Below are 12,226 nucleotides of genomic sequence, written 5' to 3' on the forward strand. Positions count from 1 at the left end.
ACACACAGACAGGCACAGCCCTGCCAGTCTGCCTAGGGCTGTAGTTAAGGTCTGTGAGGTGGACTGGGTTGAACTCTCTGAGGGCCAGGTTGGAAGATGTCAGATTTTAAAACAAGGCGAGACGCAAAGAAAGGGTGCTCATGTCAAGTTGGAGCCTTCTTTTAAAGCTTGCCTCGTCTCATCCCCCACTGCTCCCAGCCAAGAGCAGCCCACCCGACCGAAACCCACCACCCAAGGGTAATGTGAATGTAGTTTCTGAGATTGTGCCAGCAGCTTTGCCCAGTGCCAATTGAACTACCTGCTTCTCTGAGGGATTTGTTCACTGGCTGGCTGCCTCATAGCAGGAGAGATACTACCTTAGGGCTGTTTGTTCTTGCAGTGTCCCGGAAAACCAGCGACAGCACGGGCTTTGTGTGCTTCTTCCCTTGTTTACCCCCATCTGCCCACCTGAAGTGGGAGATTTAAGTCCAGGAGGAGGTATTAAAACAAACAAAACAAGCCGGCTTTTTAGCCCAACAGAAGCCCAGTGTCTGTCGTGAACTGGTAATGGGGCAAACACCCATGCACGATGCTTTGTTTCATCTTAAGAGACGCGGGCAGCAGGGAAAGAAAGCAATAGTAAATACAAACATTGCCAAGGAGACAGAATTCTGTGCCCTGGGGAGCTTTGCAAGTTCAAGCGGTGAAGATCAGGGACGGCGTGAGAGTGAGTTCTGGAGCGGAGCTGGCCACAGGATTTCAGAAGCCTGTGACCCCCGGGAAAGTTCCCTGCTACCTTCTCACAGGTCCTGGGCGACCAGTCTGGGCTTTTCTTTCTTTCTTTCTTTCTTTTTTTTTTTTTTTTTTTTTTTTTTTTTTTTTTTTTTTTTGGTTTTTCGAGACAGGGTTTCTCTGTGGCTTTGGAGCCTGTCCGGGAACTAGCTCTGTAGACCAGGCTGGTCTCGAACTCACAGAGATCCGCCTGCCTCTGCTTCCCGAGTGCTGGGATTAAAGGCGTGCGCCACCACCGCCTGGCCAGTCTGGGCTTTTCATGAGTTTCCTAGTGAAGAAGATTTTTAAAATTCACGTCTAACCCTGTGGACTTTCAGTGGGAATGCAGGCAGCAGAAGCACAGGACAGTGGGACCCTGATGTCCAGACCCAGCTCCATAGAGCAGAGCGGTTGGAAAATAAAGGCCACCAGTCCCCACGTGGCTTCTGTGGTGTCTCTCTCTGACAGAGCTGGTTACTTCAGAACCCATCTTATTCCTTCCCATGACTGCTACAAGAACCCCCCAAATACAGACTGAAGCCTACAGTCTGTACAGACAAAGGGTGTGTAAATGGTGGGCAAAATAATTCTTCATTTCTTAAAGTTTGACTTAAGATCCCCTCGGACAACTTTAGAAACTAAGAATTCAACCATGTCAGGCGACTTTGCCTAAAAGCTTTGCCCTTCAAAGGACGAGAGAGGTGGCAACAGGCATGCTCTCATGAACCCTTGCTGGTGTGCAGGGTTCCCTGCACAGATGCACAAAACCCACAAGTGACCAGAGATGCGAGCTCTGTCTCTCATGAGCATCTGAGATTCTCCTGCCAGTTTTCTGAAAGGCACTGAAAAAAGAAGACACAGCTATGTGCACATGACTGCCTCCCTTGGGAAGGACTTTCTGTCTCACTAGGGGAGGACCTCACTGCCTCACTAGGGGAGGACTTTCTGTCTCATTAGGGGAGGACCTCACTGCCTCACTAGGGGAGGACTTTCTGTCTCACTAGGGGAGGACCTCACTGCCTCACTAGGGGAGGACTTTCTGTCTCACTAGGGGAGGACCTCACTGCCTCACTAGGGGAGGACTTTCTGTCTCACTAGGGGAGGACCTCACTGCCTCACTAGGGGAGGACTTTCTGTCTCACTAGGGGAGGACCTCACTGCCTCACTAGGGGAGGACTTTCTGTCTCACTAGGGGAGGACCTCACTGCCTCACTAGGGGAGGACTTTCTGTCTCACTAGGGGAGGACCTCACTGCCTCACTAGGGGAGGACTTTCTGACTCACTAGGGGAGGACCTCACTAGGGGAGGACTTTCTGTCTCATTAGGGGAGGACCTCACTGCCTCACTAGGGGAGGACTTTCTGTCTCACTAGGGGAGGACCTCACTGCCTCACTAGGGGAGGACTTTCTGTCTCACTAGGGGAGGACCTCACTGCCTCACTAGAGGAGGACTTTCTGTCTCATTAGGGGAGGACCTCACTGCCTCACTAGGGGAGGACTTTCTGTCTCACTAGGGGAGGACCTCACTGCCTCACTAGGGGAGGACCTTACTGCCTCACTAGGGGAGGATCTTACTGCCTCACTAGGGGAGGACCTCACTGCCTCACTAGGGGAGGACTTTCTGTCTCACTAGGGGAGGACCTCACTGCCTCACTAGGGGAGGACCTTACTGCCTCACTGGGGGAGAACCTTACTGTCTAACTTGGGGAAGGAAGACTTTCTGTCTCACCTTGGGAGGACTTTCTACCTTGCTAGTAAGTTGCACAACTCGTAGGTGACTAGCCAAGAAGCCTCTCTGCAGAACTTGGAAGCCCCTCATTAAGATTTATAAGTACTGTGAGCACAGGTGGAAGGCTATGCCTGCACTTTGAACTCTTTGGCTCTTATACTTGAGAAAGAAATTGCTGACTTTCTATTTTGCTCAATTCCAGGCACGCACTCAGGGGTGGGTGTGGGTGTGGGTATGTAGATGAGATTCACAGGGACACACGCAGCCTGTGGGCACATCCCAGGTTATTGTAGCAATTCAAAGTGCCACACACATACTTTAGAGGGAGAGAAAAAAAAGCAATAGTTTCCACCTTAGGAGCATTTTAGAGAAAATCAAATATAAGGGAAAAAACCCTTCTTACTTATTAAATTGAATTGTGGTCTAACAGTTTGCCACATCCTGTCAAGGGACATCTGACTGAGTGAGCAGAGGTTCCTCTTTCAGGCAAGTCGTGAGGGTCACATGTCACCTGCAGTTCAAAACACCTCTATAAAGAGAAGCCTCCGTGTCAGTGGAAAAGCTGAATAAGAAGATGGAAATTATCAGTGGAGAAAAGACTCGGTGGGAACTCGTGGGTGGCATCACCACAGCTGTGTCAGAGAGAAAGCCACCCCAGAGGAACCAGCAGAGCCAGGGAAACGTGGGCTGATAGGGACCCAGAGCGGTGACCTCATGGAAGAGAAAGTGGTGGCAGGAAAAGAACAGGGGGGATCGAGTTGTTGGTCAGCCATCTCCACCAGCTCAGGGGTGTCCCTTAGCCACCTATGATATGGACGTACGGGCGACTGCACAGGCTATATCATAGACGTGTCTGTAGAAAAATGTACCCCACCCCTCTGTCATTAAATAGCCCAGTGGCGTGTCACCATGGCAGCACTGTCTGTCCCAGCAGTATGGACAGTTGTCCGGAGTGCCACTAGAAAGTAGCCCTCCATCTTGGCTGTCCGTCAGTTGCCCCCTGCCCCGATCAGCTCCACCGGCAGCTTTGGGAAAGCTCTTTATATGGGAGGGTGTTTGTGTTTGTGAAACTAACTGGGCATTGTGAGCCTGTCAAACGCTGGGACACACCTCCAACCCACAGCCTTAGGGCAGGGAAGCTGGTCAGCCCCCCTGAAGGCAACAACAACAGGCACCCACAGGGACAGGCCCTGAGCTCTCCAGAGATCTCGGTGGAAGCCCCAAACAAGACTGAGAAAGCAAAGCAGACATTGGGTGGCCGACTGCTGCCTCCAGTGGGGGACCCCTGCGGGTGAAGACCACTGAGTAATTTCCCCTCCCTCAGGAGGGTTCTCCCTTCGAGGCTCAGGTGCCCCAGTGGGCAGCAGGGGGAAGCCCACATCTCGTGTTTCTTCCTCTTTTACCTTTAAAGCATTTTTTTTTTTTTTGTGGTCTTGCCAAGCCCATGAGTAACTAGAAGATTCTCAGCTGCTTTTTAATGTCTCCGACACAGGCCATCATCCTTATCCCTCAGAACTCCCGTGGTCACAATTGCTTTCCCGATCGTTCTGTCCCTTTTGTATTACTCCTCAGATCTCTCTCATGGTCCATCATTACTCTGCCCGAGGCCACGTAGCTATTCCTCCAACATCCCCCTCCCATTGTGTGCTGTGTGTACCCTTGTGTATGTGCATGCCTGTGGCACACAGGGAGGCTAGAGGGGGATTTGGATATCCTGTTCTGTCGGTCTCCACACCATTTCCCTGGAACTGAACTTGGAGCTAGGCCAGCAGCCAGCAAGCCCCAGGGATCCTCCTGCCTCTGTAGCCCACAGTGCTGGGATTACAGGTGTGTAGTAGCCACACCTGGCTTTTGACCATAATTGCTGGGGATTTGCACTCAGGCCCTGACCCTTGGACACTAAATGCTCCTACTCATCACTCCCCAGCCCTTCCTTACTCTCCTCATCGTTAGTGCTCCTTAGATCTCCTTCCGTCCTTGGTTTCCCGTTCTCCTCAGCGTTCTCCTTTATGCCCCCTTCTCTCATTGTTACTGTGCTTCAAGCTCCTTTTCATCACTAAGCCCTGCCGGTGAACCGTCGGTCTGTGTTTCAGTCTGTCCTATGATTTGAATGAGCAGTAAAACGATGGTTCCCTAGTGTAGTGTGTTTGAATGGTGCCTCGCTCCTTGTAAGGAGCCTGATTATTTGGAACACCTGGAATTGCTTCTGCCTCATCTCCCAGTCTTGACATTTTATACTCCACAGACATCTTTCCCAGCCTCACGTGCCCACCTGCCACTCAGAGATGGTCACCATCCAGAACCCCAGGTAGAGTGTTTGTCTTGACTCCGCCCTTACCTGGGAACCCAGTCTGGGCAGTAAGCACTCAGAGCCCTAATGCACATAAGACTTGGGGACAGTGTGAGACAGATGGGGCACCCTGGCAGTCAGGCACAGCTGTCTGTCACCAGAACAAAGATGGGTGTGGCACAGTGGAGGGGCCTGTGGCTTGTCTCCACCTCTGCACAGAGCTCTGAGCTTCAGCAAGGGTCTAAGCCCTTCTGACTTGGCCCCCCAATAAATCCTAATGCCAGGCAAGCCTTTTTCCACGGAGAGAGAGAGAGAAAGAGAGAGAGAGAGAGAGAGAGAGAGAGAGAGGATGAAATGTGCGGTCTTTCTTTCTCAGCTGCTCTCTGACCTGGCACCGATGAAGCAGAGTACAGAGCAGACGGTGCGGCTCTCACAGGAGGGCTACACAAGGAAAGGGAAAGAAGAATTCAAGCCTCTTGTCCCGAGGTGTCCCTGCCGAGGAGCCGAACAGGAAAGCTCAGCCTAAGGAGGTTGTGAGAGAGCCCTGAGAAAAGCCATGCGACTCAGCAGGGATTCAGGAAGGACATGTGACAATGGCTTCTACTGCACAGAGCAGCCGGCCCCTTGGTGTCCCCCCCCCTCCCCCTGGGGACCCTGCTGCCCGGCTGCTTCTCAGGGCTGTGCAGCGGCCCCGCACCCACACCCCGGTATCATGGAAAATGTTGGTAGCTACCAGGGCGCACTCCAGGGACAAGTTGAATCCTGATTGCTGGTCCCAGACCAGCCTGTGAGCACCTGGGCCTTGTTATTCCTCATTAGTGGCTGTGAAGTCACAGGGCCAGAGGGAGCCTGCCTGCCTTCTGGTATTTTCCACACTAAAGACTGAGCCCTCTCCACTGTGTGCTGGGCCCTGTGGTCAAGCATTGATCCTGGATCTGCACTGCCCCATGAAGCTGGCCAGGAAGCAGCCACGGTTCATCTTTGCAAATGTGACTCTGGAGGGAACGGCAAACACACCCTAGGCAGGGGACTCCAGGTGTGGCAGTGGCCCTGGTATAGGGAGCCTCGCTCTTGTAAGGCTCTTGCCAAGGCAGCCCCTTTAGGGCGAGCCTGAACTGTTTGCCACCAGGCTTCCTTCTGCTATCAGTTCCCATGACACAATTCCTGGTTCTGCCAGTTGCGTTTTATTATTGTTATTCTTAAAACTATTGCTGGGGAAGGGGTGTTGAAAGGCAGTTTAGGGAAGGGAGTGGTGATGAAGCACACGCCCCCTGATGGCTCCAGGAAGCGTCCTCAGACAGGCTGGGGCCTCCATCCCTGAGTTCCAGGGGCTTATCTAGCTGTGGGGCGGGCGCTCCAGCCCATGGGGAAGGGAAGCCCGGGTGGTTCCCTGACGTCAGCGTGGGTGCCCTGCCTTCAAACTCTGTTAGAAAATGGGACGTGGTGACAGCCGCCCAGTGACATTTCCTATCTCAGTGTGGATCAGGTGGCTGGGCCTAGAGAGGCAGGGTGGAGAGGGAGAGAATGTTGTGCTGTTTGCTGGCCGTGGCCTTTCCGAGCTTCTCTCATTTCCTGTCCATGTGCCAAAAATCACACGCTGATAGTGGCCATCACTGGCTTGTGGGGGCTGCTGTGACTTGACCCTCTTCAGAAAAACAAATGAAGCGTCCCAAACAAAGGGAGGTTCATGACCACGGGAGGTCCCCACACCTTCTCTCCCAGCCTCTGAGCACACTCCATGGGATGTTGTAGTGTGTCAACATCTTGTCGTTCAAACTTAGGGACGTCCTGGAGTTGACTCCTGCCCTAGAGAAGGTGTTCTGGGCCATCTCAGCGTCATAGACTGAATATAACCAGTTAGAAATGTGTTGTTGGCATTCCCTGCTGTTAACTTGGAGGTTGGCAATAAGGGACCGTTTCCCTAATACTCTCTCCTCTCGTTTTCTTGCAGTAAATGAAATCATTCGCAATGACCTCTCCAGCACGAACCCCCACTCCTAATTCAGCGCCTTGGAGCTGGCAGAAGCTGTGTGGAGCTGGCTTGGTGCAGACAACTGGGCTTCAGCGAGCGAGACTTTGATGAAATAAACCGAACCCACATCTGGTACCACTCAGAAATCCCAGCTTACCGATTCTAGGAGCTTATGTCTGAAGAAGTAACTCTCTAACAAGGATGGAGCAGAAGAGGAGGCCACTGCAACTCCGAGAGAAAAGTCATCTCAACGGAAGAGAAGGGCTGGCCTGTGGGGCCAGGAGCAGATGCTGGCCCACGAAAGGAGGGCCTGTATGGCAGACTGACCCCAAGCCTGACCCTCCTGCCTACCAGAGTAAAACACTGGAAGTGCCTTATTTCATCCAACCACCACACCAGGGCATTGTGGAAGCAAGCATTGAATTTTCTACCGTGAGAGAATTTGTAGGAGCCAAAGCTATTTTAAAAACAAACAAACAAACAAACAAACACTTTGTTAGGAGCCTTTATCCTTTGTATCAATTGATAGGATTCTGGTGAGCTATGGCTTCCTATTTATTTCTGACTTTGCTGCCTGCCCTCCACAGCTTGCCTGCCTTTTCCAGTGCGTTCCTGAGGTCTTCCAATGGTCATCTCGGCTCTTTCCTAGTCAGCTCCGTCCGTGTGACTAAAACAGCAGCTTTGTTAATAATAGCATGCTGAGCTTTTTGTTCTTAATCCGGCTTCCGACACAGCACAAGGAAGTTGAACGGCACAAGACAGGGGTCCTGGACAGAACAAAACCTACCGGCTACAGGACAGAACCTTGTGTTTGCATGCGTGTACATAGAGGAGTTTATTTATGTATAGATATTCAAGAACGGAGATGGTGATGACCAGTCCGTGCCCGTGTTAGCAATAATGAGTGTCCACCTTGAGAATGCACCTCAGAGTCCAGACCTGATTTCCCAGCACCTTGCATCAGCGTCTGTTGCCCCTGCACAGACAGGTGGCATTTTCCTATCTCGAGTAGTTAACGAGCACTCTAGACGCAGGAGAGCCGTGCCCAGATGTCCATGGCTACCGAACGGCCAAGTCTGAAGGTGGTTGGTTGTAAATAACTGTTACAGAAGGAGTGTAATATATTTGTTCAATTATAAGATTATTATTTCACAGAAGCCTTATAGCTCTCTGCTTCATCTAAGAAGACAATTACCAAAAACAATGTTTCTGTATGCAGTCTGTGGATAGCGTGTTTTCAGGTTAGTTTCCGGTAACAGATAGGCTGGTGTCGGCTGTGTGTAATTAGCTGCTTATTACAGTTACTAGCAGTGACCTATTATTTCTTATAACCAAAAAGCATGGTTTAATTAAAACATGTTTAATGATTGTGCCTTAGGAGTTAATGCCCCCTTCTGGAACATGCCTGAATTGCACCTGTGGGTGGACGCTATAAGTTAGTCACAGACGAAGTCATGACAGGAAAAGCTCTCTCATAGGAAGGAAGATGCATCTTTAGAATGGTCGTCTGTAGATGGTGTCTTACCTTTCTCCAACTCTCAGAAAGAAACAAATGTTTGAAAGCCATACCGAATGTTTTCACACGACTGTGAAGAGCTGACGTGCGCCACCTTGTACACACACAGCTCCTGGTCGCCTGCAGGCTGCCTCCTGCCTGCATCTAGTATGTACCTGTGTTTGTTAGCACCATGGAGTTGCATGACCCATTCTTAGAAGACTGTCATATGAAAGCAAGCGTTGGATATTCGTGTCAGCTATCTTTGTAGTTAGAAAATGGATCCAATAAAGCAGTATTTTTTTTTCTTTTTTTCCTCCGTGGCTGGACAGTCTGTGTGGGAGTGATTATGGGTTGCCATGCTTTCTTCTGTATTGCACGTGAATGTGAGGACCTGGGACAAGTGCTTTATGACGTGGAGCTGGCTGTTCCTGTGTCGTCTGGGCACAGGAAGAAGCGTGTCTTCCCTTCCGGAAAGGAACGAGTGGATGTGTGGTGGTGTTCTTAGGCACTGTAAACAAAGCACTTCAAAAATGCTCATCCAGGCTAGGTGGGGAAGGAACTTCTGCTTATGCCAAATACTTTCACTGAGAGAGACTCTGGGTGAGGCTCTGGCCACCCACATGCTCACTTGTGATTGGGCAAGTTGCTTAATCAAGAAAGAGCTTGTGCTTTAGTTGACATGGCCAGTGCCTTCTCTCTCCTCTCGTTCTAACCTTCTCTCCTCCCCCACACAGACTTCCCTTTAAGCTCTGGTGAGAAGCCATATTGAGATACTCACAGACCAAGGAGAGATGGGACAGCTATAGTGTAACTGACCTTAAGTATCTCTGAAGCAATATTCTGTGCCCGGGACTTGAACGCCAAGGTTCTAGTGTCCTTTGCTAAGAGGTTTACAGATCGATTTACAGCACTAGAGAAGCCACCCTAAAGTGATGTGCATGGGTCCACCCTGTCAGGTGCTGCCACAAGCTCATGGGACCTGCTCAGGGAGGATAACAAGAAAGGGATAGAGGATGATGTGTCAGTTGATTATATTCAGAATCTTTGACCTGTGGCTGAATGTTGAGTCTCAGATCCAGGATGCTGGGTCTAAGGGAGGCAGCAGACTCGTGTGTCTGCTGAACAACTCTGAAGCTATTGTTCCCTTCCTGCACTGGGAACTGGAACGGCTGGGCTTTGAGCGTGGTGGCTTTGTGCAACCTAGGGTGCTGGGAGTTGTCCTTATCAGCATGTGCTTTGTAAATTCCCATCCCCCCCCCCATCCTAACAGTAGAATCTTCCAGCTCCCCCAGTGCACACAAATTTACAAAATTATGGATGGATTCTGCCCAGGAAGATGGGCTTCTGGAAATAGCACTGTTAGTTTTTGAACCTTCTGGGTTGATTTTGATCAGTGAGGAAATACTGAAAAGTCCCTGGGCTCACTTGTAGCAGGGAGGTTGTGCAGGTTCGCAGGAAGCAATCAGAGCAGTTGTGTGTGGCCCTCATGTCTCCCCAAGCAAGGCTATAGCTCTCAGGAGAAGTGGGGGTGGGTAGGAGAGGCCGAAGCTTAACTGGGATGGTTGGGTCCTCTGGAGTACTTCATGCTTTGCTGGATACAGGCTTCCCATAGTGTGTGTCCTTGGTGACCAAAACTACTCAGGGGCTTAAGGACTCGTTGAATGTGAGAGAGAAACAGCAGCACAGAGCAACCCCACACCTGCTTCATTTCCGACCTAAGACTGCAGGTGAAGACTCTGATGTGTATACAATTTGTCCTCATGATCCAATGCAAATGTGTTGGGGTCCAGCTGCCTACCCTGGGGTCTCCCAAGCTGGGTAACAACAGCTGACTGAGAGTACAGTTAATCGGTCCCTGTTGATGGACAAGGCCATCCTGGGGTCTCTGACCTCACCCGTGAGCACTGCTGCAAACCTCCTCTTTCTTCCATGATTAGACTGTGGGCGGACAGATGTGGATGGGCCGGTCTCTTGCCAGTGCCAGTAAAGTGTGTGCAAAATTTGTTCCCCGTAGAAGAGGTAAAGAACTCTTACAGACGTCTCTCTCTCTCCCTCCCCCACTCGCTCCTCTCTCTCTCTCTCTGTCTCTGTCTCTGTCTCTCTCTCTGTCTCTGTCTCTGTCTCTCTCTCTCTGTCTGTCTCTCTCTCTCTCTCTGTGTGTGTGTGTGTGTGTGTGTGTGTGTGTGTGTGTGTGTGGTGTAAGGAAGATATCCTTGGGGGCTGTTCTTTATGAAGGGAGGAGCCATCCGCCTTTTTCTTCTGAGACAGGGTCTCCTATTTGCTTGAGCTGCCCATTGTGTTAGGCTGTCTGGTCAGCAAGTCCTGTCCTGTCTCTGCCTATCCAGTACTGGGATTTCAGCTATGTACTGATGTGCCTGTTTTGTTTAGTTTAAATATGAGTTCTGGGGATCAAATCCAGGTCCTCATGCTGTCTGAACCTTGGTTTTGGGATTCACAGGAGATGAGGATAACCATATTTTAGTGTGAATCACTGTGACCTTGTATGAGTGTGTATTCACGCTATGTGTGGCCCCCGTGTCCAGTTCCAAAATGTCTTCATTACCCCCCCAAAGCAAAACCCATGCTTGTTCCTGGGCCCTGAGATACAGAAACTTAACTCTGCCCTCAGTAGTTTTCTGGCTTGGGACAGTTGGCACAGATGGACTTACCCCCCAGTGTCCTGTGAACCTGGCCTCTGTCTCCTGCCCATCTTGACCTACATACATCTGCACCCAAGGCAGTGCCTGTCAAAACCCTGTGGAGTCGCACAAGGCTGCATTGTGGAGCCCCCGTTGCCACGCACTCCTTCACCACAGGCAGATGCTGACTCCTCTTCGCTTCTGCGAGCGCAGCTCTTGTAAATGCTCACACGCATTTATTCTCAGCTCTGCGGCCGACGCTGAAGAGCGGGCCCCTGGTCATGTGGCAACTGAGTGTAAGTTTACAGGACTGTTTAAATTATCCATCCCCGAGACAGACCCGGCTCACTAACCTAATTTGGAATTACACATGTGAAGCACGTCACATTTATAATTCTTTATGCCAAAAAAATTAAGTTAGGTCAAAGATGACTGAACGCGTGCTTAGACAGAAGCCGAAAGCAGACCCTTAGCCCGCCTGGGACGACTCTCGGCAGAGCTGGCCCGTCTAGGGTTTCTGCCGGGAAGTTGGGACCACAAGCTGTGTGAGTCATTCCTATGGTGCCAGCTGAGCCCCTGGTGACACTTCTTTTACTTCATGCACAAACTAACCCAGTGAAGAAAAGAGCCATGCATGGCAAAGACTTTCAGATCTGGGAAGGGCCAAGCCTGGAATGAAAATGTCCTCAAATGACAGAGTCACTGTGAATATGGGCAAAGGAGCAAAACCAGTCCTTACATTCTGCAAGCGAGGCTCAGAGTGTCTCTGTTTCTAGGTGGCTTTGTCAAAAAAGCAGTCTCGCTGTCTCTCAGCCCTGCAACCAACAGGCTTCCAGACACGGCACCTCTGTACCCTCCATTTGACAGCACCCAGGGTTCTTCCTCACAGGGCATAGGACAGAGGGGTAAGCCGTGCTGCTGCTGAGAGACCTCTGTTCCAGCACTGACATCACCCTTAGCCATCCTTCTCCACAGAAAAGGGAAACAAAATGGGGATCTATCTGAGACTGACCTGGAGTCTATGGGAACCACCCTGGTTGTCGGGTTCACTCTCAGCTCATTCCCCCATGCTATCACCTGGTCTGGCCTGCTCTAATGAGAAGTGAGCCCGCTTACTCCCACTGCCCTTCTTTCTCAGCCATGAGTCTGCCCCTGGACTGACTTTTTCAGGACGAGGGCTTTACCCATACCGTGTATCTCCTAGCTTTAATCCGTGAGACCTGGAAGTCAGTTTGCAAAGTGTCTCGGTTCTCTATGCATCACAAATTCTCAGAAATGCCCTACCCTCACCTTGTCCATCACAACAGAGGCCACCCCTTCTCTGCTTAAAGAGACCTGTTCTTTAAGGG

At 50.9% G+C, this 12,226-nt stretch overlaps 1 protein-coding gene across 3 annotated transcripts in view; it reads left to right on the top strand.

Moving 5' to 3' along the window:
* Positions 1 to 8,544, top strand: part of Nfatc1 (nuclear factor of activated T cells 1) — a 111,669-nt gene extending 103,125 nt beyond the window's left edge. For all 3 annotated transcript variants that reach the window (XM_041640859.1, XM_041640861.1, XM_041640860.1), the window contains exon 10: positions 6,720 to 8,544. In XM_041640859.1, the coding sequence (XP_041496793.1) occupies positions 6,720 to 6,769 (50 nt within the window). In that variant the 3' untranslated portion in view covers positions 6,770 to 8,544. The remainder of the gene's footprint in view (positions 1 to 6,719) is intronic.
* The last annotated feature ends 3,682 nt before the right edge of the window (positions 8,545 to 12,226 follow it).

This window comes from Microtus oregoni, unplaced genomic scaffold, assembly GCF_018167655.1.
Source record: "Microtus oregoni isolate MIOR12 unplaced genomic scaffold, Mior012 000065F_ref0000479, whole genome shotgun sequence".
NCBI classification, from domain to species: Eukaryota; Metazoa; Chordata; class Mammalia; order Rodentia; family Cricetidae; genus Microtus; species Microtus oregoni.